At 48.0% G+C, this 23,875-nt stretch overlaps 4 protein-coding genes and 1 pseudogene across 6 annotated transcripts in view; 3 read left to right on the forward strand and 2 right to left on the reverse strand.

Annotated features, from left to right (window-relative positions):
- Window positions 1–2,324: 2,324 nt before the first annotated feature.
- Window positions 2,325–5,196, forward strand: LOC101780616 (wall-associated receptor kinase-like 8). The gene is made up of 3 exons (XM_004977001.3): window positions 2,325–3,273; window positions 3,437–3,544; window positions 3,737–5,196. The coding sequence occupies exons 1-3, from the start codon at window positions 2,331–2,333 to the stop codon at window positions 4,936–4,938; spliced, it is 2,253 nt and encodes a 750-aa protein (XP_004977058.1). The 5' UTR covers window positions 2,325–2,330; the 3' UTR covers window positions 4,939–5,196.
- On the reverse strand, window positions 5,125–10,329 carry LOC101780218 (probable sulfate transporter 3.3). The gene is made up of 13 exons (XM_004977000.4): window positions 9,866–10,329; window positions 9,505–9,553; window positions 9,179–9,386; window positions 8,868–9,039; window positions 8,636–8,701; window positions 7,415–7,528; window positions 7,195–7,311; window positions 6,913–7,039; window positions 6,528–6,814; window positions 6,244–6,434; window positions 6,029–6,108; window positions 5,619–5,695; window positions 5,125–5,529 (listed from the first exon to the last, which is right to left on the reverse strand). Exons 1-13 carry the CDS (start codon window positions 10,238–10,240, stop codon window positions 5,380–5,382), a joined length of 2,013 nt encoding a protein of 670 aa, XP_004977057.1. The 5' UTR covers window positions 10,241–10,329; the 3' UTR covers window positions 5,125–5,379.
- Window positions 10,330–14,627: 4,298 nt separating this feature from the next.
- On the reverse strand, window positions 14,628–18,299 carry LOC101762930 (annotated as a pseudogene).
- Window positions 18,300–21,086: 2,787 nt separating this feature from the next.
- On the forward strand, window positions 21,087–21,990 carry LOC101763743. The gene is made up of 3 exons (XM_012847501.1): window positions 21,087–21,189; window positions 21,319–21,719; window positions 21,817–21,990. The coding sequence occupies exons 1-3, from the start codon at window positions 21,087–21,089 to the stop codon at window positions 21,988–21,990; spliced, it is 678 nt and encodes a 225-aa protein (XP_012702955.1).
- A 983-nt stretch (window positions 21,991–22,973) lies between these two features.
- Window positions 22,974–23,875, forward strand: part of LOC101781019 (villin-1) — a 7,512-nt gene continuing 6,610 nt past the window's right edge. For 2 of the 3 annotated variants that reach the window (XM_022828717.1, XM_004977002.3), the window contains exon 1: window positions 22,974–23,327. In XM_022828717.1, coding sequence (XP_022684452.1) covers window positions 23,284–23,327 — 44 coding nt within the window. In that variant the 5' untranslated portion in view covers window positions 22,974–23,283. The remainder of the gene's footprint in view (window positions 23,328–23,875) is intronic. The other variant, XM_022828718.1, reaches the window with a different exon arrangement.

Consider the following 23,875-nt stretch of genomic DNA (forward strand, 5'->3'; position numbering starts at 1 on the left):
GGATGCATGGGAGGTCGGATTTTGGAGACGGGTTCCATATCGGAAAAACCCGAGCAAAGTTTGCAGCGTATTCTTCAGAATACTTATACTTATATCGACCGAATCGCGAAGAGCTACGACTTACCTAGCCTGGCGCCAAGATTTACGGCGCCACGCCTTGGCGCCATCATGGCTGGCGCCAAGCCCCCGCCACATCGGCATCCGCGTCAGCAGCTGCGTAAAGACCTTGGCGCCAGGATGGCTGGCGCCGAGACGTTGTAGCTTGGCGCCAGCGTGGATAGCGCCAAGCTAAGGGTCTATTTTTGGAATTGGTTCCGCCAGGGGTCTTTTTGTGAGAATCTTTCGCGAAAAGGGTTAAAAAACAAAAAAGTCGGTCCAGATAGTAGCCAGATACCATCAGTCACACCGTTACCGATCGCCTGTGTGTCTGACTGCCTGTCGTGTGTGGATAGAGAGCACTGAGCTTTCAGCTGTAGAGTAATTGGGTTGGTGTGCTCTGGTCGGCTGGTCTACAGTGGGAGTGGCCAAGGATTGCCACTTTCCACGCACCCTTTTGACATCTGGCGACAAGAGGCCACTCCACCACTCGGTCATAGCAGAGCTCACTCGGCGGAGGTCGAGCCGCTGGCCGGCCAAATGCATCGTGCCATCGTGATCGTGGGAGTAAATGGAGTGGTCGACGTCAGTGCGGCGCACCAGGTTCTAGAAAAAAAAAACTGCGTCAATCACCGTGCGTGCGACAGTGCGAGTGCGAGCATGCGCGCAGCACGCATCAGTCCGTGCATCACTCGCCCGCGCTCACGGCTCACCCTCGTCACGACTAAAACGTTGGGCCAAGCCCGAAACTCGACAAACCCCCAACGCCACCCACGAAAATGCAAATGCAGCCCAACGTGGGAGAGCACAGCCTGGACAAACCCAACTTGACCCGAAACGCAGCGGCACGGCAGGCCCGCAGCCTCACGCGGCCGAGCACCACCAGTGGGCCGAGGAGGTCGAGGAAAGGCCGGTGGGCTTGGGGCCGGCGTCGAGATCGACTTTGTTTGCCTTGGGCATATAGCAAGGCCAGCAGCGACTTCGAAGCTCAACTGTGCTTCGGCCTTCAGCTCGCCGGGCTGCAGCAATGATGGGCTGGGAGATATAAGTTGGAGAAGTCGATAATTACCGACGGTAAAATTCCGACTAAATACGGTAATCTTCGAAAACGATCGGAAGAGAGCCCGCCAATGCTACCTACCGCTGCAGGATTCGGGCAGTCACACGCCAAGAAACCTACCACGCCAGCACCGCTCCAAGCCCCCAACGGCCCCGCAAATCATGGAATTGACGTGTCAGAGAGGGGCACTTTGAGATGGGAACTGGGCAGGTGTTGCGTTGGAGTGCTGGGTGGACAGGAACGATGATCGGAACTTGGCGTGGCCTGTGGGGATCGATTCCTTCACTGGAGGAGATGCGTCAGAGTTGAAGACGTTGGTGAAAGCATGGCATTGGCACTGGGCTCAGTTAATAATAACTCTGTTTCCTGGAAACTGGAAACGCATTATTGGTCGAAAACTACCGCTGGTCAGCAGTTTCTTTAGAAAGCCACGCGTGAAAAGGGTACCGGCCAGGAATGTTGAATGTTGAATGTTGAATGTATCATGTTGCCGAGAAAACAGTTGATCTGGTCACTGTAGTTGGATATTTCACAGAAATTTCACCTCTCCCGGACCTCAAAAAATCCCACAATATTGGTGGTCTGTATTTGGCACATCCGGATTAACTAATGTATTTTGTTATTCTGCTCCGAATATAACATATACTCCATCCGTCCCAAATTATACGTCATTTTGATTTTTCAAGATTATAGTTTTTTCTATGCATCAAGATATACCTTATGTCTAGATTCATACAAAAATATGCACCAAGCGATAAGCGATGATGGAAAGTGTCGTGGGGGTGCAGTAACATATTATTAGTCATTTTATGAGTATTGTAATCCTTGGCAATTTTCTCGTGTGACTGAATTTTTTCTAACTTTACCAACATTTTTGATAAATTGCCAACAATATCATTCCCAACAAACATATTACCACAGTTATGATAATCAAGTAACGTAAGACCATAAATTATTGACTATTTCAAATAGAAACTGCAGGGGAAGGTTGTCAACATTGTAGCCTACTAGGATGCACACATGAATGGGAAATGGCATAGAAGTCCATGTAGCACCTGTCGTTAATTAATGTCCGCTAGACTAGGAATTAGGAAGTCAACAAAACAAACTAATAACAAGACCAATGAAAATCCTAACGCCATCTCAGTTTGGTAAAGCGCGCTAGAGATGGGAGATGACGATTACCGTCGTCTCACCCCGGCAGGTGACGATCGGCATGATCGTCGTAGCACTCAAGTTGCAGTTCCTGGCGACAGTGCTGCTGGCAGGACCAGGACCGATAACCCTGCCTGGCTGCCCAGAAACCTGCGGCGACGTGCGCGTGCCGTACCCGTTCGGCATCGGCCAGGGCTGCTTCCACCATGGCTTCAACCTCACCTGCGACGAGGAACAGCACCCGCCGAGGCTGTTCTTGGGCGACGGCGTGGAGGTGCTCGGCATCTCCTTGCCGGACGGCACGGTACGCATCCGGATGAACATTTCGTGGCTGGACCACGCCGAGTTCAACGGCTCGTGGTCAGTCCCCGCGCCCGCCGCCGGGCCCCTGAGGGTATCGAGCGCGCGCAACTCCTTCGTGGCGTTCGGGTGCAACATGGTGGCCAAGCTCATCCCTTACAGCGCGCTCGGCGGCCCGACCGCCCAATCCAGCGTCTGCGCCGCCGTGTGCTCGGAGACGCTCAGTGCCGCCTCGTGCTCCGGCGTCGGCTGCTGCCGCACCTCCATCGCGTTCTGGGGGGATCTCCCGTCGTACGGCGTCCAGGTTAGACACCTGGTAGGGCAAACCGATAGCGGGTTGTTTCGTAGGGCAGTGTTCGTGGTTGATCAGGACTGGTTCAGCAGAAACGAGGCCGAGATGGCGAGCAACTACAGCAAGCTGGACTACGAATACGAGAACGTAGTCATGGCGGGCAGTGTTCCCGCGGTGCTGGAGTGGTCGTTGGACATTGCACGCGACGAGGCCTTGTTTGTGCTGTCACCTATAGGGCCCGGATCTTCTGACTTCAGATGCCTGAGCTCGAATAGTTTTTCCTATACCATTGATGGGAATTACGACCGGAGACGGTGCAACTGTTCTGATGGATATGAGGGCAATCCCTACGTCAGTGATGGATGTCAAGGTATCTACCACTTCTGTGTTCTGTTTTATTTGTACCGCTCGTATCTTTCGTTTTTGGCAATGTTTTGTGCCTGCCTACAGCTGTATACGTTCAAAGGTTGTGTGAAATGCTTGCTCTTTGTAACCACCCGTCTCTCTTCTTCTTTTCAATACCCTTTTTTCAGATATTGATGAGTGCCAACTGCCAGATCTTTACCCATGTCATGGAACCTGCATCAATTTGCCTGGGACACACCGGTGCTCACCAAAGAAAAGCATCTGGAGCCTTCCAGGTACAAACATGTACAACTACTGCTACATTTTTCAGTTCCAATATCAGTATCATTTGATAGAGGGTATATTTAGGTTCCAGAACTAGTTGAGTTCAAAACGAGAAGTGGAAAACAAATCTAAGATGGCTGCTGTAAAAAGCATCCCAAGAAACACATGTATGGTATTGTAATTCTTGAGTTTATGTTATGCAGGTTTAATTACAATAATAGCAATCAGTTCTGGTTTTGGCCTACTATTTTCACTTCTTGGTGTTGCCAAAATCACAAAAAAACTCAAGCAACAAAGAGCCAAGAAGCTGAGACAATTTTTTTTCAAGAGAAATCATGGGTTGCTTCTCCAACAATTAATCTCATCAAACAAAGATATAGCTGAAAGGATGAAGATTTTCAGCTTAGAAGAACTAGAGCAAGCAACAAACAAATTTGATCAGAATCGTATCCTTGGACGTGGAGGCCATGGCACAGTCTATAAAGGCATCTTATCTGATCAACGTGTTGTTGCCATTAAAAAGTCCAAAATTGTGGTTCAAAGGGAAATTGATCAGTTCATAAATGAGGTCGTCATACTTTCACAGACTAATCACAGAAATGTGGTGAGACTCTTTGGTTGTTGCCTAGAGACAGAAGTTCCTTTACTTGTCTATGAGTTCATATCGAATGGAACCCTATCATACCATCTTCATGGACAGAGTGAAAATCCTTTGCCATGGAAAGACAGACTGAGGATTGCACTAGAAACTGCAAGGGCCATTGCGTATCTACACTCTGCCGCTTCCATATCTGTGTTCCATAGAGATATTAAATCTGCAAATATACTACTCACTGATAATTTAACCGCTAAGGTATCAGATTTTGGAGCGTCAAGATCAATCTCAATAGATGAGACAGGAATACTTACAGCCATCCAAGGAACTCACGGGTACCTTGATCCCATATACTACTACACCAGCCGACTCACAGAGAAGAGCGATGTCTACAGCTTTGGCGTTATTTTAGCAGAACTTCTGACAAAGGTTACACCAGTTTTCTCTTCTCATTCATCAGAGGTCACAAGTTTAGCATCACACTTCGTGTCATTGAAAAGAGATAATCGCTTATGGGATGTTCTAGATCCACAAATTATTGAAGAGGGAGGGGCTGAAGATGCCGAAGTGATTGCAAATATCGCAGAAACATGCTTAAGCTTAAAAGGTGAAGAAAGGCCTACAATGAGGCAAGTGGAGACAAAACTTGAAGATGTGCAAGGCTCAAAGGTCCATCCCAATTCTAGGATAACAAGAACAAGCCAAAACGCTCCACAAGATAAGTCGTTCAAGGGGAACAGAGGCAGTGAAGGAACTAGACAATACAGTTTGGAGAAAGAGTTCATACAATCATCTGAAATTCCAAGATGATTCTTATGCACTGTGTGAGTTTATTTAGAAGTTTTCAGTTTCGTATGCACTTTTGCGCCTCCAGAACACCAATGATTGATGTATAACCATGAAATTAGTAGTAACCAGTAAATAAACAAATAGGGGTGGGAAATAGGAGAGTGAGGGGGTTGTTTTCCTGTACTGTTGAAATATCAGTATTTAAAATAGCAATGGGAAAGTTCTGTAAGAACTACTATTATATGCAGACAAATAACAACGGATATCCATGAATGTACATATCCTTAATACTTCACTTTCAATTGTTGACTTTGCATAAGATAGATCTGAAGGATTGTGAAGATTAGGTACAAACATAGCTGTGACGTGCTCCTTTGTTGGAGGAACCTTCTGTGACGAAAAATCTGACACTAAATGTTTATCAGTGCAATTGGATGAACACTGACAATTTGGCAATCCACTCTAGGGCTTTGTCATCTTGGCAAGTGCAGAAAGTGAAGCAACTGCTTCCCCAGTGGTCAAATACAGGCAATTCGACCTGAACTGATTTAGAGCCTCGTTTGCTCGCTGTATCTTCTCCATGACCTCTCCGGTAGGATTGACAAGTACAAGCTACGTGAAAGCAAAATTTAGTTCGCCGCACGAGTATGCAGGCTTGCATCTTGTGTGAGAAATTGAACGTTCATATATGACGAGCATACCTCAAGACCACGTTTCTCTATTGCTTTCTTTATGTCAATGAGGAGTGCTATGCCACTTGTATCAATTGCAGGAACAGCTGAAAAATAATTTTTTATTATATGCTAGTGAACATGCTACTGGAATATTAGCAGTACACAAAATAGAGTAAATGAAACTAATTTGTACACGGCATTTTCAGAACATTTCAGTTCTCACATTTTCATTCTTTCAGGTAGGAAATACAAATTTGAAAACTTACTTTAGCTAGCATTGGCAACTCAGGAATCATATTATCATACAATGATAAGCTAATAAAGAACTATGTAAAGCTGTTGTTACTTTTATTTCTGAAATGAAAATTTTATTTCAAAAAGGAGTTTCAATGAGTATTCCAGATAGTGAAGTGAAAAAATTAATCAAACTCACAAACCTGACAGATCCAAGATTATGAAATGGAGTTCAGTTTGTTTATTATGTGCGGAACTTTCTTCCTCTATCCATCTTTTAATCCTGCGAATGGAAATGACAGATAGATATTTATAGCAACTTGGTCATCATGTAAATGAAATGCTAGGACACATTCTAAACTGTCAGAAAATTTCTATTGCATTTTTACCTTTATTTTTTGAAAGAAAGCATTTTTACCTTTCATTCAGGTAGTTGGAGTTAGCGAAGTTTATTGGTGCTTCAATTGCCAAGATTAACATTCCAGGAACTCTTTGAGCCTCCTTGTACTGATGTAGGTCCCGGTAAATATCAGTTCCCTTAATGTTCCCTTGAATTATCATCTTTGGTCTCGTGATTTGCATCAATACCCTAAATACCGATAGGCCAACCTGCAAATTTGAAGAAATGAATTGTAACTGGTAACTACAGAGCATATTTGATCAGTTAATATTCCCGAATGCCAAGATCAGGCTGCTTTTTACCGCTATTGCAAGGCCTTCTTGGACTGAGATGAAGATAACGCCCGCAAATGCACAAACACAAACGAGAAAATCCATCTTGTCCATCTTCCAGATTTGGTATACAGCAGGGGCATCAATCAGGCCGATAACCGCAGCGATGATGATTGCTCCAAGGACAACATTCGGTGTGTACACGAACAGTGGCATCAGGAATAGCAGTGTGACCATCACAGTCAGTGCCATGACCACATTCGACATGGCAGTCTTGCAGCCGGCATTGTGGTTTACAGCAGAGCGGGAGAATGCTCCTGTTGAAAAATAAGAGAATTTAGCTACTGGTCATTCCCTGTCTTCATTGTTGATCTGCAAGGAATATAAGCAAATTATTTGGGTCCAAAAACTGTACCTGTTGTTACATAGCAGGATGTACATGATCCCACAACGTTCATCAACCCTATAGCCATCATCTCTTTGTTTCCATCTACTTGGTAGTCCTTCAGTGAAGCAAATGTTCTACCAACGGCAATTCCTTCCTGATATGGTGAAATAAAATTGACATCCCATTAGTGTGGCCATCAAAAAGTGAGATTGTTTAATCATAGTGAAACAACATCATGGAATATATTATCCGTAGATTATGTCAAACATAATGTACGATTACGATGATAAAATCGACAATAAATCATACCGTAAGGGAGAGGATCCCGGTGATAAGTCCAGTCTTCATGGTGAGGCCTAAATATGTGGTGTCGAAGATCAGTTTGTCCCATGAGGGGCGGTTCAGACCACACTTGAGCTGCCCAATCTGCGGTGGAAGGATTATATTCAGAAATGTCTTTAATGTCAGATATTTGCACATGTAAGTAGGAAAACCCAAAATCCTTTTCACTCCTTTTTTTTGTCCTTACAATGCTGATGCCATGATTCTGAGCTTTGAAGAGGAAAACAAGCAGGGTGGAGATGATGACAGATGCAAGGGGCGCGCATGCTGAAACCCAGAAAAGTCTTGGCCATCTCATGCTCTGCATACAGAGAAAATACGTGTCACTGAAGATGAATTATATCGAGAATAAAATCTGGCGAATATTGAGTTCAACTCGTAGTTTGCAACGCTGTTCAATAAGTAACAAACTTTTTTGGATCCCACAAAGACACAACGCAACAACTCCCTCTGCTCCAAACGGGTCTGTAGCTTCAGTGGCCCACCAAATGAGAATCTCCACTCATTTTTCTTTTTCTGGATCCGAACACAACGATACTCCCTCCATTCCAAATTACAAATCATTCCAACTTTTTTGGAGTCAAAACATTTCAAATTTGATCAAATTTATACAATAAAGTACTAATATTCATGATACCAAATAAGTACCATTAGCTTCTTCATTACATATATTTTCATAGTTGGTGCCATAAATCTTTATGATCCTCTATATAATTTTGATCAAACATAAAATGATTTGACTCTCTAGGAAAGTTGGAATGACATAATTTGGATGGAACGGAGGGAGTAATTTGGAAAAACTGTTTATCATACAAATATGTATACATGTGGCTGCCAGGACCCAGCAACAAGATTCCGTGGACCATAACTGAAAAATGACGCGCAGATCCGATCCTTCCATGCACCGTCAGATTCGATGCAGACTGATCATTTCATCCGTGACTTCACCAACATGCATCTGCCTGCATGAGCATGATTACCTTCCCGGCCGGGCCCTGGCACTACCCATTGTTCCCAGAATCTTCTGACTTCCGCTGCCATGGGGTAACGGTGATGAGAACCTAGCGCGGCTGAAGGCTAAGCGCCTAAGCTAACGATCAAGATAGCTAGCTTAGCTTACGAGTACACGACCCAAACACCAGCTAGTGAGCTAGCCGTCCGTTGTTGCCGAGTGAGGGCATGCACAGGCACAACTGTATAGCACGCGCTAGAGACAAAGGAAAAGAGCAGAAAGGCAAACGTGAAGACGCTACCACTTGACAAGCGCTCGACGGTGCTGAGCAGCGCCACGTATTAGTCGCGTACACGCATACCAGTAGACGACAGGAGTCAACGACGTGATGGAGTACACGACAAGTTAAGGGGGAAATCGAAGAAGAGACGGGAGTGTATAGATGTACGTACGTACCACATGCCTCGCCGTCAGCAGGAACGCCAGGAAGCAGACGCCCATGAGAATCGTCTGCCACGACCACTGCGTCGCAACGCCGCATGGAGACAACAGAAACACGATGAGCACACGTTGATTGGCTAGCTACTGCCTCGAAAAAAGGATGTGTGTGTGTGTGTGTGTGTGTGTGTGTGTGTGTGTGTGTGTGTGTGTGTGTGTGTGTGTGTGTGTGTGTACTAGCTGCGTGCACCTCCTTGGTGTGGTGGAAGACGGAGGCCATGACGGGGACGAGGCCCATCTCGGTGGTGAAGTGGACGATACCCAGCAGCGCCTTGAGCTGCTGCAGGGACACGATGATGGCCGCGCCGGCCATGAAACCCACCAGCGTCGCCTTCGACAGGAAGTCGATGATGAACCCTAGCCTGCGACAAAGCAATGGTTGTCATCATGCAGCTGGCCTGATCATCATCAGGTCATCACAAGACGCATATGCATGTCAGCATGTGTGCTGTGGACTTGTGGGCATGTGAAGCATGCACGGGACTTGTCGCTAGCTACTACCTGAGGATGCCGAGGGAGGCCTGCACGAGGCCGGCGAAGAAGGTGGAGGTGAAGGCCAGCTGCAGGAACAGCAGGGGCTCGGCGGTGGGGCTCACGGCGTCGCGAAGCATGGACCCCATCACCAGCGACGCGATCGACACCGGGCCCACCGCCAGGTCCCGCGAGCTCCCCAGCACCGCGTACACCATCGGCGGCACGAAGCTCGAATCTACACAGGCGCCATGGACAGAGAGTTGAAATTGCAGAGACAAAAAAAAAATCAAGGAAGCTGACCGATTAGCAGAGAAGGCCCGGAAGGGGATGCGATTTTAATTAGGTATACGTACACAGGCCGATTATGGGAGGCAAGCTTGCCAGCTTCGCGTAGCTGATGCCCTGCAGCCAACAACAACGATGCGTGCGTCCGTGCATGCAGGAATTAAGTTAATACAGTAGGAATACAGTTGGCACACACATTAGTAAAGGTGTTTAAATTTCTCTAAACAAGCTTCCAAATACAAAAGCTGAAACGTCCAAGTTTCATTGACGACCGTGTGAAAAACATCAGCAGGATCTATCCACAGAAAGCGTACAGCTCAAAGATCGTGTCGTGTGAAACGAAGTGATTCGAGAGAGGGAAAAAAAATCGATTTTCATGGGAACTATGCAGAGAAAGGAAGAGGGTGGAAGAAGGAGATGCATGCGTGCCTGAGGGATGGCGAGGCTGGCAATGGTGAGGCCGGAGACGAGGTCGGACTTGAAGAGCGAGAAGGAGTAGCCGGGCACCCAGTCGAGGATGGGGAACAGGTACTTGACCGCCATGAGCCACTGCGTCCCCAGCGGCTGCCCCTTGAACGCCCGGAACGGGTCGTCGGGGAAGAAGGTCTCCTTCACCCTCGCCTTCATCTTGCTCGCCGTGCTCTGCGGCGGCGGCGTCGCCACCTTGTGCACCGCCATCCCCGCAATCTCCGCCGACGTCGTCGTCATTGGAGCCGCCGCCGCCGCCGCTCCTCCAAGCGGCCGGCTCTCATTGCCATTGCTGTAACCACCACCACCACCGTAGGCACCTCTCATGCCCACCATGACGGGTGTGTGTGAGAGAGGAGATGATTGCTTACAAGTGACAGGAGCAAAGAGCTTTAGATGGGCCTTGGTATGTGACTCCTCCAAGATAAGGAGAGAGAGGCTATATGATCAGCTGCAAAAGAAGAAAAGCGGTACGCAACTACTCCCTCCGTCCCAAAAAACAAATCATTTAGGTTTGTCTTATGTCAAATTTTCTCAACGTTGACCAAATTTATAGAGAAAATATTAATGATTATGGTATCAAATAGATTATTGTAAAAATATATCTCATGATAAATCTAATGTCACTTATTTCATACCATAAATATATGTAGTGTTTTCTATAATCTTGGTCAAACTTAAAAAAAATTTGACTGAGGACAATCCTAAAATAACTTGTTTTTTGGGACGGAGGGAGTAGAAAAGAAAGGGAGAGAAGAGAATCAAATCGCGACGCAAGGGACAGGTTTAGGTGTTCAATAATTAGATAGAGGCACATCTAAATTGGCAGTTCTCCTCGTGGATGGAATCCTTAGATTTGATACCACCAATCCTTGTGATAGAGAAACAAACCCTACGCCACTACTTTTACTTGCTTTAACATCACCATTGCATGATCTCATATATGGCAAATAGGGACCCATTCAGCACTAAATGTATATGCATCACTGCAGCACACAAAATGCATGCACAAAATTATTTGCTTATAGGGTGCTTCCTCGTAAATATATATTGTTGATTTAAGAAGAATGTTAATAGATTTACCATGAAAATAATTTCATAATATATAATATTTATTTTATTTTATATATGATAGGTCCGATCCCTAGCAATTGCTGATTAAAATTCTGTCTTCTAGACTGTGCTGATGTCCTAAACCACTTATTATTTGTGATAATCTAAACTCGATATTGCTGCACTACTCTAGAGGCCTAACCTGTGGCACAGTGAATGGGAGAACGAGAGAATTTCACGCTTGGCATGCTACCTATATATGCTGACATGCTGTATAGGGGTGTGTGCCAAGGGTCAAACTATACATACGTGCCACTGAACATTGACATGTAGTGGCCATAAAAACTAAGATTCGTCAAGTTGTTGCTTATCAAAAGAGGATGTGCATAGTTCTTTGGGAACTTTGGAGAACTTTGATTTGCAATACATATAACAAGAATATTTAGAATTATTCATGAGAATGATACTTATGGATGCATCTATAAACTTCTCTTGTAACATTTTTAAATAACTATGGGCCTATGATTAAAAAATAATAGTATTTTTTTTATAAACTATGTCAAATTGATGAGATCAAAAGAGGACTAGTAGTTGAGATGAGGAGGAAACATGTACATCATCTTTAAGAAAATTGGTTGTAGAAGTATTGACAAACCATGCTAAGAAAGGCTAAAAAGTGGACACCAAGATAGTTAAGTCATTTCAGGCTTCGTTCAGCATTTTAGTGTCAAACTCGGCCTGACTAGCTAGTGCTTACAAAAGCTACATGACTAGTGTCGAACATGTGGGTTGTAGCAAGGTAGATGGAACTGTCATGATCGGGGGCTAGACCATGACATATACACATTGGACATAAACATATTCAAGATCATATACACATTGTGGCGCAACAAATTCATGATTATAACAAGAATTACCGAGGTAGTTATTTATGTGAATCCCTCTCACCGCACGAACATGGCTCAGTAGGAACATCAAATAGTCAAAATACGCGAACATGCTTGTATCGCAATGGTGACATCTCCCGGAGAGGAGCACACCAGCCCAAGTTTGATTCCCAAAATTAAGTCTGCAGGTCCTGAACATATGCGTTGGGGGTATGTATGGGTGTAGTGTGTGTTTGTATGCGCGTTTAGATATTACATTGTACCGTAGTTGTTCATTATAAAAAATAAACAAAATACACCATTGGTGTAACCACATAAATAAATACCAACAAAACTATGGCCCAATAAACTTAGGAAAATTGTAGCGAAGAAAGAAGAATGTAAAACAAGGGACATTAAAAACAACATCTACAGACCGCATAATAGTTGCAATCCTAAAACGACTTAACAGACAACTACACTTACGATAGTCGATAAGTCATCTTTTCTGTTGCCTTAAAACTCTAAAATCACCCTGTCCCAACCCCAGGAAAAAGAACCACCCTAGGTTCAAGCTTGTGCGGAATCTTGTCCAGTGCTACCAGTGCTATGTGCCAAACATATGCTTTGTCTCCATCATATGTACATGTGTTGGTATGCCATAATGCCATTTGTGAAGGCATAATTGAGTCGTCATTCTTCGCAAGATTCCAGCAAACAGAAAAAGGTGATGGATGGAGAGGATTCGAATATAGATGTGTGGCGAGCTTTACGCAAAGCGTTAAGCGAGGAAACTGTGCGAGTGGTGAGCGTGGGTGGTGGTGGGGCGGTCGGATCGACATGACCGCCCGGCCGGGCACCGTCGACCGCGGATCACGGGGTCCCATCGCATCCCTGGGGTTTGAAGAAGATGGCAAGGATATGAGACCACCAGATAACCACTACGGGGAAGAAGATAAACCACCATAGACTATGAGTGAGAGAAGAGAGCTAATGGATAGAAATGTAGAAACGGACGTCGAGCTGCCTTTTGCGTAAAGAGGTCTCGCTTTGGAGATCAGTGAGTGTGAGTCCATCCCGTCTGCAGCGGCTGGGAAAGATTCTCCGATCCATTGCCGCTTTAATGATTCCCTACTCGTTTTCGAAGCATGTAGGCGTATTTTTAAGAGAAAAAAAAGAATTTTGTGTTCTTCTCAAATTAACGTGTGTTGGCACTTGGCAGTGCTGTTATGAATCTGCTCGTCACTGTTGTGGGCTTGTGGCTAGCATGCATGGAGTCGGCAGTGTAGCTCAAGCTAAGTGGCAGGCTCACAGAGAGGCTTGTAGCTCTCAGTGTAAGCGGCGGGAGGAGCAGTGGTCCTGTCCACGGGAAGGGAGCACCGAACACCGAGCAGAGAAGATGCGGGTGACTGTGCGGAGTGCGCGGGAACAGCAGCGCGATTTGGCCTTCTTCCCCTCCGATCCGATCCCCGGAGAGATCAAAGGCGGCGAGGTGAGGTGAGGTGAGGTGAGCCATAGATTCCGCCGCGCGCTGCCACTTGCCAGGTCGACGTCGCCTTTCGGAGTAGAGCCATGGGAGAGACGCCAAGGTTGAAGATAGGGGGGCCAGATCTCCTCACGAGTCGCCGCCTATCAGGGCGCATTTACTTCCTCTTTCGCCTCTGCTGACATCTGGTTCACGTCATGGCCCATGGCGTGCCGCTCGCGGCTGCAATTTCTTTTTCCCCGTCAAAAGACTTGCGATCTAGATCAAAATGCATTTGCAATTTGTCTCAGGCAGTCAGGCCTGCCTAGAGATGTCCATGGGCCAAAGATGTCTGGATTTTTTTTAGGCCCCTGAATTTCCTGGACCAGCTATAAAGACCCTACCTGGGTTGTGCGGCCCGGTACTAGCCTTTCAGCCCAGCAAGTCCGTCTGGCTCACGCTACGGGGGCCATGTTTCTTGCACACACAACCACTCCAACGTGAGTACGTGATCGCTGCTCCTTGCTGAAGCACACGCGAACGAACATCAGTCTACTCTCTACGTCATGTACTCCTGTTGAACCTAGTATTGCATTGTTGCGAAAACTGGCTGATGCAAGAAACAAATGTCTCTACTTGTTTTGTTGACACGATGATCCCTCACATCCCAGTGGAATTGCATTCATATGTAACAGCGGTTACAGTAGGCGAGATCACCCGGCCAAGACGCCAAGTCTCAAAGAAAGATGCTGCGCCGATGGTAGCCTGATACTGCAGATCGCGGTTACAGGGAAATTAAACCCACATGTGTTTGGTATGGAGTCGGGCGTTTGCTCATGTTTCACTCTTGCTCGTGTCTTGGTCTGGCGGTAGGCCTGAGTGAAGACGGTGCAGAACTTTGCCATGGAGACTTTCCACCAACTAGGTAGTGATTCACTGCCACGTAGGGGACAGTCTGACCATCATGAACAGCAACCCCGTACCATGTTCATGGCTCCTTTTCTATTTTGTACGTTCTGCAGTCGGTTGCGGGTGCAAGAGATATGATTCATATAAATCGTTCACCGTTGTTCATTTTCTTCTCTTCCACAAACAGAGTACAAATGATCGTGTTCTTCGGATTAAAATGTAACTATACCACTCATTCAATCGATGAAGAGAATCCTCAGATCCAGTACATCTTAGATTCAGTACATCTTTCTACTTTTAACACTGACAAGTCAAAATGTGAATGACAAGGCGTATCAAGTGCAGTACTAGTGCTGATCATTAATTCCTAATTAAACTTGTATAACCATGACACCGAAGAGAGCTACTTGTAAAATTAATTACTGAGCTACTAGAAAGTACTAGGAGAGGGCCGAAAATGCTCAGGGACCGATCGATCCAACTGTTCGCACCCGTCAGCGCCGATCTTGGTGAATGCCCGGACGAGCTGCGGCACGACGCTGCGGAGCGCGAGCCTGAAACCCTCCGAGCACCGCCGCTCCCCGCTCTCCTCCACCGTGGCGCGCGCCTCGCCGTCGAGCGTCCCGACGGGGCACCCTCGCTGCACGTACGCCGCGCAGGCCCGGAGCACGAACCTGCCGCGGAGGCGGAAGTGCTCCCTGACGAGCGCCTCGGACCCCGCCGGCGGCCGGCGCAGCAGCTGCATCATGCTCCGGAGCGTGAGGAGGTAGGCGTTCTCGGCGTAGGGGAGCGCGTTGCGCGCGCCCTCGGCCGTGCCGAGCATCTCCTCGTATCCGGCCTCGTTGTAGTAGGGCTGCTCCGTGAGGACGAGGCCCTGGATGGAGACGAGCACCTGGAGGACGGTCGACGCCGCCGGCGACCAGAGCTCGGGGCCTTCGCCGTCGAAGGTGTCGAGCAGGCTCAGGCACACGGTGCCGGACTTGTCCAGGTTCGGGTTCACGCTGAGGCCGAAGGAGTGGTAGTACACCTGCGGCGGCACGGCGGGGTACGACGGCGGCAGCTGCGCGTCGAAGAAGAAGAGGCCGTCCTGGTACGGCGTCCCCGCCGCGCCCACCATTGCCGCACGGAGGAGGTCCATCCGGTCCTCGAACGCCCGAACGTAGATAGTTTCTGCACCATACACATGGAAATTAAAGTGAATGTGAAACATCATTAAGCACTCAATTAAGGAAATCGTGGTAGAATTTTTCAGTTGTGGTGTATACCTGGTATGCTGTTCTCCAGAATTTTCCTCTCGTTCTGCACTCTCTTCGTCCACTTTCTACCTACGCCAGCAACCTGCATGCAGTTGGTCGATTCAAAACTAAAACATCAGATTGGCCAATGGCCGTTATGCTACCAGAAATAGCTATGTTTGGCAATTAGAGGGGATATATGTGTAGTCAAATTAAATCTTTGTTTTGAAGATATATCCATATAAAAGATGCACAGAAATAATTCTTCATGATATAATTCGTTCAAAAAAAATTTTATTCGTTCAAAATTCTTCATGATATATACTTTCGGTTTTATAAACTTCTGACAAATATATTGCAGTAAAATACAACTGTGTCAAATTGCTTTTTTTTAGAATTTGAAGCCAAGACACTTTTCTAACTACAATGTAGAGCTAGATAGCTTACAAATAAATTCTGCATCCTGCATATTCAATACAAAATTACAAATATGTATGAACATCACTGCATCGCTGATAATCCATCAAAAACCCTAGGTCCGTAAGCATAGGGTGTGAGTACAATCAGACAAGTACATTGTTTTATAGGGATAAGTGTGCATATGTGTATGCGAAATCATCAAATTAACTACGCACCTGCACCGTGTCATTTAGGTAATGGTGATCTGAAGGGCTTTGCACAACGTCAAACTGTAGGAAACGAGGCAAGCCCTCACCGCTGGCAGCACCGGCTGCCACCTTTACCTCCATGGCAGAGTCACCGCCACCCTCATCGCCTCCATCGTCATCTTGTCCTTCACTTCCATCAGTGGAATCACCTTCTCCTTCCTTATTATTGTCGGTTTGACACTCAGCGAGAACAGTAGTGGTGATATCGCTATCGGTGGCGGTAGGTTCTTGAGACTTCTCTTGTGCCTTTATCCAATTGAGATGTTCCTGATTGAGCTCGTCGCAGAGCTCGTCGACATGTTGCCGTCGGATAACAGCTATCTCATGAGGCAGCACCTGAAGTTGGCACCCATGAATGGAATTGGAATCAGAGGGTTAATTAACTCACTTGATGATCATGATAGTTTTCGAAGACCCAATGGTCAAGATTAATTGTATACTAGTACTGAAAATTTCACCTGTGATATATGTAGTTCACATAAGTAGGATATGTAGTATAAGGATATCATGGTAAAAGAACACAAATGCCATCACTATAATAATTTTTTTTACACTAGCATAAAGTCTACAAGAGCATTCCATTTGGAATCTCACTTTTTACAATGTAATAATTACTAAATTGCCTATAATAATGGACGGTTTGATCTTCTCTATACTATATACCACTAGATAGTATTGTACATCGTAAAAGAGCTCGATCAGTGTACATACCTTGGACGTGTTGCCGTCGCCCCAGCTGCCCTGAACATGCCCGTCGTCGCAAAGATCAATAACATATCCAACCCATGACAAATCATCACTAGCGGCGGCGGTGGCAGCGTTGGGGGCAGCAACTCCCTTACCATGTTGTGCCGCTGCACCGCCGTCACTGCCGCCGGCTGATTCCGGCGACGGCAGGCGTACAACGACATTTCCGTACAAAATACCGCAATCTGTCCCGAGATAGTATGCGCTCACGATTTCGTCGCACTCGACCTCCGGCTCCTCGCCTGGCGACGAAGGCTTGAGCCATGACACGCGCACGGTGTGGTCGTCGCAGTCGGCGCTCCTGACGGCGCCGACGCGCACCTCGCCGCCGCCGCCGTCGTCGTCGTCACAGAAATCAACATGGGCAACAACACGTTCTCCCGGGAATAAGTCGTGGTCTCTGAGCGCCACGTAGGGCTCCAGCGACGCCGAGGGCACGCCGCGCCGCCGCGTGCCGTCCTGCCACAGCACGTCGACGGTGGTGCGGGCGTCGGCGACGCACATGGACCGCTGGAACTCCTCGTGCTCCCGGTCACCACGACGATCATGGGAGTTTCGGAAGAAGCAGTGGTCGGCGACGCCCCAGCCCCAGTCGGCATCGGAGAAGACGAAGGTCAGGCTGCCGACGTCGCGCTGCAAAGGCGGCGGCGCGGACGCTCTGACGAGGCGGCGGTCGGCGCCTAGCTTCGCCGACGCGACCCAGTAGACGAGCGCGCCGGCTATTGTCACCTCGCAGACGGTGCCCTCGACGCGGCTAGAGTTCCAGCACCCGTTAAGCCATTGGCAGGTCTCGAAGATGTAGCTGGTCGCCGGCGGCAATGACGACGCGCTGCCCGGGATAGTAGGGGCTGTTCACGGCAGGGACGTGTCCGTGGTCATCCGCCTTGGCTCGTAGCTTGCTCGTGGAGCCCGGCCGGGTCGAGCCTGCAGACGGCGCCGTCGTCGAACAGCACGTCGACGTCGAGGAACACCCTGACGACCACGCCGAGCCACGGCCCGGACACGACGAGGTCCCCGTGGCAGAGCTCCCCGACGCGCCGCAGCTCGCCCGGCGACACGCCCATGGCGACCACCGCCGGCTCGCCTTCTTCTTCCCCGCCGCCGCCGTTTAGCTGGATAAGGTCGAGCTCCGTGGCGATGCCCGTGACGACCCCGACCTGGCCACCGAGGTCCGACAGCAGCGCGACGGCCTGGCCCCGGTAGAGAAAGGCTGCCCCGGTCGACGACGGTAAGGTCACGGAGCTCCCGGGTCACGACGGTGCTGTCGGCGCACACCACTTCCGCCAGTTGTTCGCCGGGCTTGGGAAACGCCTTCCCGCGGTCGCCATGCGTGCCTGTCGGATTGAACTTCACATGGTCCTGGTTGTAAATAGTTACTACATGACGCGCCGGCGTGGCCGCTGCCGGCGCGGGCTCGCCGTGTGTCTGCACCGCGGGCTCGCCGTCGTCCATTATTGTTCCTTTTGCTTCTCGTCGATGCAACTTTGGATGTTTCTCGTCGTCCAACATGTAGATGTAGTAGTACGAACGTGCGCATGTACAACTCGGTAACAACATCACCAAATATGCGTGAACGAAAAGGACAATGACACTATATATGACAATCAATGGTACAGCATTATTCACTCGATCGATCATAACAATTTGAAGATACATCATTTCATGAAAACACTTATTGCATTCACCAGTTGGGCTCTTGCGATTGTTTCAGGTGTGGTGGGCAGTGCGGATTGCAAGCAGGGCAGTTCGCCTGGCATTGGTCTAGTGTGCGAAAACATTTTGGCTGATTTGGCCTTTGGTTCTCGCAGCAATTGCAGAGCCCATTTGGGTCGCAATTATCTGTTACGATGCAGAATATCAACACAAACTTATGCTCACTCGAGGTGGACTTCCCTTCACTAGCATTAGTTGTTGTGTTGGCCAGCAGGTTACTCGGGTAGCTTCTTCTTGCAGCTACGGCGGCCTTGGGTCGTTGCTGGGAATGACCTATCAATTAAATCGTAATGTTTTTTGTGCTCATCAGTACAGTAACATGTACAAATTCATCTAGCGAGAAGCTGCAAAGTTTACGTGTATATACTTACATTGTGCAGGCACTGCAAAACATCCAAGGAACACGACGAACAAGATGGTCATCGCGAATAACAGGCTGCCAGTGTTGCAACCCCTCATGTTGAGTCTCAATTGTGTGACCGCCATGTTGGATGCAAGCAAATGCGCCTCCTGCCTCGTTATATAGGGAGGTCATAGTACTTTGGAATTACTGTATGTGGTTTTCTATATTAATTTGTTCTTCCATCTTTATTATTACGTTTGTCAAGAACCAAATACAATAAATCGAACGTAGAGGTTAAGCTATCACTACTACTTAATGTGGTTAATGTGGAAGGAGTTATTATATAACACGTTAAATGAGAAGCCACATGCTCAATGGATTCTTCCTAGTTGTGTAGTGGAAGGAAATGATGTTAATCAATGAAATACTTATTGTTGGTGGGAAACTAAACAATAAAATAACTTGAGAAATTTTTCTATAATAGCCGGAATATAAAATGTGTTGTCAAATTAATTAGTTAAATGTCTTAAACAGCTCATAGAAGTTTCTCTTATTTTTTTTTGCATATAGAATACAAGTTTAATTGGAGATGTCAATGCAAACTATAGGTGTCTTATGAGAGGGGGTTCAATACAATTTTACCATTTTTTAATAATGTGGCCAAGAATTCTACATTTCTAATATATATGCTACTAGAAGAACGGATACTGCACCTTGTTACCCATGACCACAACGATAAAGCTTGCATTTGATTTTATCCACTGAAGAACACGAAACGCATGTGGTACCTTTTCACTATTAACAATAGTTATTGCAGTTCTTTCCATAGAAGTGACTCCGTCGGTAGCCAAACATATTGGTCATTTTCATAAATTTTTAAGGTGTGACAAGCTCGTGCGTGTATGGTAGGAGTAAGTGTGTGCATTTAATTTCGCAAATTAAAGAAAAAACAATCTAAGGCGCACACAGTCACTTTTATCCCGATGGAGTTGGACAAATGAATGAATTCATGGCTTTACGATATCCCACCCCTGAAGGAAAGCCATGCGTTAGCCAGGGTTACAAATTTCGGCGAAATTTTGCTAAAATATCACGAATTCCGGTGGTGATCAAAAGAAAAGTTTCAAAATTTATGGCGAAAATTCACTAAAATATGTGATCGAAAGAAAACTTTCAAATTCACTACTACACTAATGCATATACTTTATTGTAAATATAATACTCTAGACCATATTTTATGTTGCATATTCTTCAACGATAGCTAGGGTTTTATTATTTGGGAGGCGAGCTCACCGGAGGAGCCCCGCGCCTATAAAACGTACAGACCATGGGGGCGATGGTGTGTGGATATGGCCAGCTCGTCCTGCCATGGACGAAGGCCACGGCCGGCGGCGTCTGTGGAGGGGCAAGCCTCCTCCAGCAGGAGGAAGAAGAGGGCTCGCTACCCTCCTCCCTCACCGGTGACGACGTCGTCCCCGTCGTATCTGCCGTCATCCCCTTCGTCGTTCTCGCCCACGTCCCCGTCGTATCCGCCGACGTCGCCGTCGTACTCTCCGACGTCCTCGTCGCACCCGCCGACGTACCTGTCGTACTCTCCGACGTCGCCGCTCAACTCGCCGCCGCCGGCAGCGGCGGCGGCGGCCTATGCGCCGGAGGATCCGCGATATGGCGATGATGTGGTCGGAGAGGAGCCCGGTTCCGAGGGTCAGGAAGACGAGAACTACGACGAGGAGGATCAGTAGCAAAGGGTAAGCGAGAGCGAACAGGAGTACTCGGATGGATCTGATGAAGATGATCATCAGCAGGTACAAGAAGAAGAGGAGGAGGAGGAGCAGCAGAGTGAAAGCGAGAGAGAAGAGTACTCGGAAGGATCTGACGGTGAAAATGCCGTGGAAGATGAGCAGCAGGCATCACATGGTCTTCCGGAAGAAGAAGAAGAGCCGCCGCAGCAGCGAAGTGAAAGCGAGAGAGAGCAGGAGCATCCAGATGGATCTGATGGTGAAAATGGCTTGGAAGACGAGCAGCAGCAGGCGAGAGAACAAGAAGAGAAGGAATAAGAAGAGACGCCGCAGCCACATGCCGAGGACGACGCTGCCGCTGTTGACAGGGATCTCGCGGCGCCGCCGCCGCGGCCGCCATCGCCCGCACCGTCGTCGCACTCGGAGAGCTCAATCGTCGGGGAAATGACGGTGGATCGCACCGACGCACTCGACTGCGGCATCTGCTTCCTCCCGTTGAAGCCCCCCATCTTCCAGGTACACGTCGTCTCGTCTCTGAATCAGATCCGTATCCGAGATTACCAGATTTTCTTCCCCTAATTCTGATCTTGATCTCGTCGGATCGATCCACTATACGATTGGACTAGATCAAGATCCAGATTGATTCATCTGACCTGAAATCTTTGCATGGCCGCAGTGCGACGTGGGGCACGTGGTGTGCTCGCCGTGCCGGGACAAGCTGGCGGCGGGCGGCCAGTGCCACGTGTGCCGGGACCCGACCAGGTTCCAGCGGTGCCAGGCCATGGAGAAGATATATGGTGGACGCCGTCCGCGTCCCGTGCCCGCACGCCGAGCACGGCTGCGCCGACCGGCCGGCGTAGCACGACCGGTAGCACCACGCCCGCGAGTGCGCGCGCGCGGGGTGCCGCCGCCGCGCCCGGCTGGCCGTGCACCGCGGAGCCCACCCCCGATCGCTCCTTCGACGTCCACCTCCGCGACGGCTTCAACCTCATCACCGCCGCCCGCGGCGAAGCCCAGCACCTGATCCTGCTGAACGTGGCGAGGACGCCGTTCGGCCGCGCCGTCTCTGCGGTCCGGGTGCGCCCTCAGGCGGCCGCCTCCACGGGAAGCTCGTCGGCGCCGGCGGGGAGCACGAAATGCAAGCTAGCTCGAGCTCTACTACTTGCGCCTCAAGGGCTTCCTGCGCGAGCACTTCCAGACGTCTCGGGTCGAGGTCGCGTCCATGGATGGCTCGGATGCGCTGCCAGATCGCAGCGCCTCCTTCCAGTTCTTCTTCCCAAAGTTTGCTGGTGGATCCGACGAGGATGATCTTCGCGTCGATGTTGTTATTAACATCAGCCCATCATAAACAAAAAGCAGATCGATCTGCCCACGAGTTTCAAACTAGACAATACACTCGGGCGCGCGTGCCCACGAGTTTCAAACTCGAATTCTGACGAACAGGGTTCAAATTATAGGGCTTAGTTGCCTAATTTTGGAGTGCTAAAATTACTGTAGCAACACTGTAGTTTCGTTTGTATTTGTGAATTATTATCCAAATATTAACTAATTAGGCTCAAAAGATTCGTCTCGCAAAGTACAACAATACTGTGCAATTAGTTTTTAATTTCGTTTACATTTAGTACTTCATGCATTTACCGCAAGTTTGATGTGATGGGGAATCTTCTTTTTGCATAGTGCCAAAGGCCTGGTTTGGTTCGGTTGCTTATTTTTAAGCACCCGTTATATCGAATGTTTAGATATTAATTAGGAGTATTAAACGTAGACTATTTACAAAATCCATTACATAAGCGGAGGCTAAACGGCGAGACGAATCTATTAAGCCTAATTAGTCCATGATTTGACAATGTGTTGCTACAGTAAACATTTCCTAATGATGGATTAATTAGGCTTAATAGGTTCGTCTCGCCGTTTAGCCTCCACTTATGTAATGGGTTTTGTAAATAGCCTACGTTTAATACTCCTAATAAGTATCTAAATATTTAATGTGACACTTGCTAAAAAATAAGCAAAGGGAACCAAACGCCCCCAAAGTTAAGATTTGGGGTGAACTAAACAAGTCCTTAGTTTTGCACTCTTTTTATGCGCGTGGTGCATGGCGATGGTAACACGAGACCTTCCGCCAACAGGGCGTCGGCGCGTGTCGTACAGACAATCAGCCGTACGGTGATGAATCGGTAGACACGAGTCAAAGGGCGCACACAGTATTAAAAGTCGTTCGCTCTAGACTTGAATGCAAAGCAACGGCCTTCCTTTCCGAAATGAGTGAGGTGAGCTCGTTGGGTGGTGGAGCCCACCGCGGCCTCTCCTTTCTCCCACCTCTCTCCTCTGCTCTCTGGAGGCGGAGGGGGCCAGACGGCCAGTGCAGTGAAGTGCTTGCTCTACCAGCAATTTACCAGCCGCCTGCTCGCCTTTCCCTTTCTCGGTTAGCTCGCTCGCCATTCTTTTTCTCAAGAGTTCCAGGGAAAAAAGTTTGTAGCTCGCCATTTTTTTTATCAGCAAGAAAGAAAAACTCGGTGAGCTGAAGCATCAGCAACAGCACTGCAGCCGCGGGTGGGAGTGAGCTCCCCTCCCATTGCTCGCTTGCTTCTGCACCTCTGTAGCTGCGGTCGTTCCAGCGCCGCCGCCCGTCGTGGTGGCCATGAAGGGCGTCGACGATGCGTTCCTAGGCGTCGGCGACAAGCCGTGCGTCCCCTCCTCCTCTCTTGCTTGCTTTCCTGCCCTTTCGGTTTTTTACTGTCCTGTTCGGTTGTATTGTTCTCTAGGACAAGAATCCAGATTTGATCCGCATTTGAATATGCCCCGCACATTCTATTGCTGTCTTTATTTGTTCTCTTTTCCCCCCCCTTAAGATGCTGACTTTCGCTAAGGAATCAATTAGGGCCCAATCAACAATGTACCAGCAAATTTACTGTGCTTCCCTTCGCATGATTTCCCCTTTTTGTTAAGAAATATGGTTGCTTTTTTAGAGAATGGCACTGAAAAAATATGGTTCCTCATATAGTTTCTAAAATAAATCTGATGACTGGGATGATGCTGATAGTCCTCTGATTCTGACCATCCCCTCTATTTATCCTGTGCCGTATAGTGAGTGGGTTAGCCCAGTTCAAGTTGTGCCTAAAAAGGGAGACATGACTGTTGTTAAAAATGAGAAGAACGAATCAATCCCCCAAGAAACGTCACTGGGATGGCGGACGTGCGTTGAATTGTAAAAACTTAACAAGGCACAAGAA

The sequence above is a fragment of the Setaria italica genome, chromosome VII (assembly GCF_000263155.2).
Source record: "Setaria italica strain Yugu1 chromosome VII, Setaria_italica_v2.0, whole genome shotgun sequence".
NCBI lineage: Eukaryota > Viridiplantae > Streptophyta > Magnoliopsida > Poales > Poaceae > Setaria > Setaria italica.

What these genes read in the sequence shown, in the direction of transcription:
- LOC101780616 (XM_004977001.3), top strand. Translation starts at nt 2,331, where the DNA reads ATGACGATTACCGTCGTCTCACCCCGGCAGGTGACGATCGGCATGATC. An exon ending in CGTCAGTGATGGATGTCAAG is followed by an intron (nt 3,274 to 3,436) that starts GTATCTACCACT and finishes CCCTTTTTTCAG; the next exon opens with ATATTGATGAGTGCCAACTG. An exon ending in AAGCATCTGGAGCCTTCCAG is followed by an intron (nt 3,545 to 3,736) that starts GTACAAACATGT and finishes TATGTTATGCAG; the next exon opens with GTTTAATTACAATAATAGCA.
- LOC101780218 (XM_004977000.4), bottom strand. Translation starts at nt 10,240, where the DNA reads ATGGTGGGCATGAGAGGTGCCTACGGTGGTGGTGGTGGTTACAGCAAT. An exon ending in TCCAACTACCTGAATGAAAG is followed by an intron (nt 6,109 to 6,243) that starts GTAAAAATGCTT and finishes TTCCATTCGCAG; the next exon opens with GATTAAAAGATGGATAGAGG. An exon ending in TAGAGAAACGTGGTCTTGAG is followed by an intron (nt 5,530 to 5,618) that starts GTATGCTCGTCA and finishes GCTTTCACGTAG; the next exon opens with CTTGTACTTGTCAATCCTAC.
- LOC101763743 (XM_012847501.1), top strand. Translation starts at nt 21,087, where the DNA reads ATGACGGTGGATCGCACCGACGCACTCGACTGCGGCATCTGCTTCCTC. An exon ending in CTCGTCTCTGAATCAGATCC is followed by an intron (nt 21,190 to 21,318) that starts GTATCCGAGATT and finishes GCATGGCCGCAG; the next exon opens with TGCGACGTGGGGCACGTGGT. An exon ending in GCGCCGTCTCTGCGGTCCGG is followed by an intron (nt 21,720 to 21,816) that starts GTGCGCCCTCAG and finishes TTGCGCCTCAAG; the next exon opens with GGCTTCCTGCGCGAGCACTT.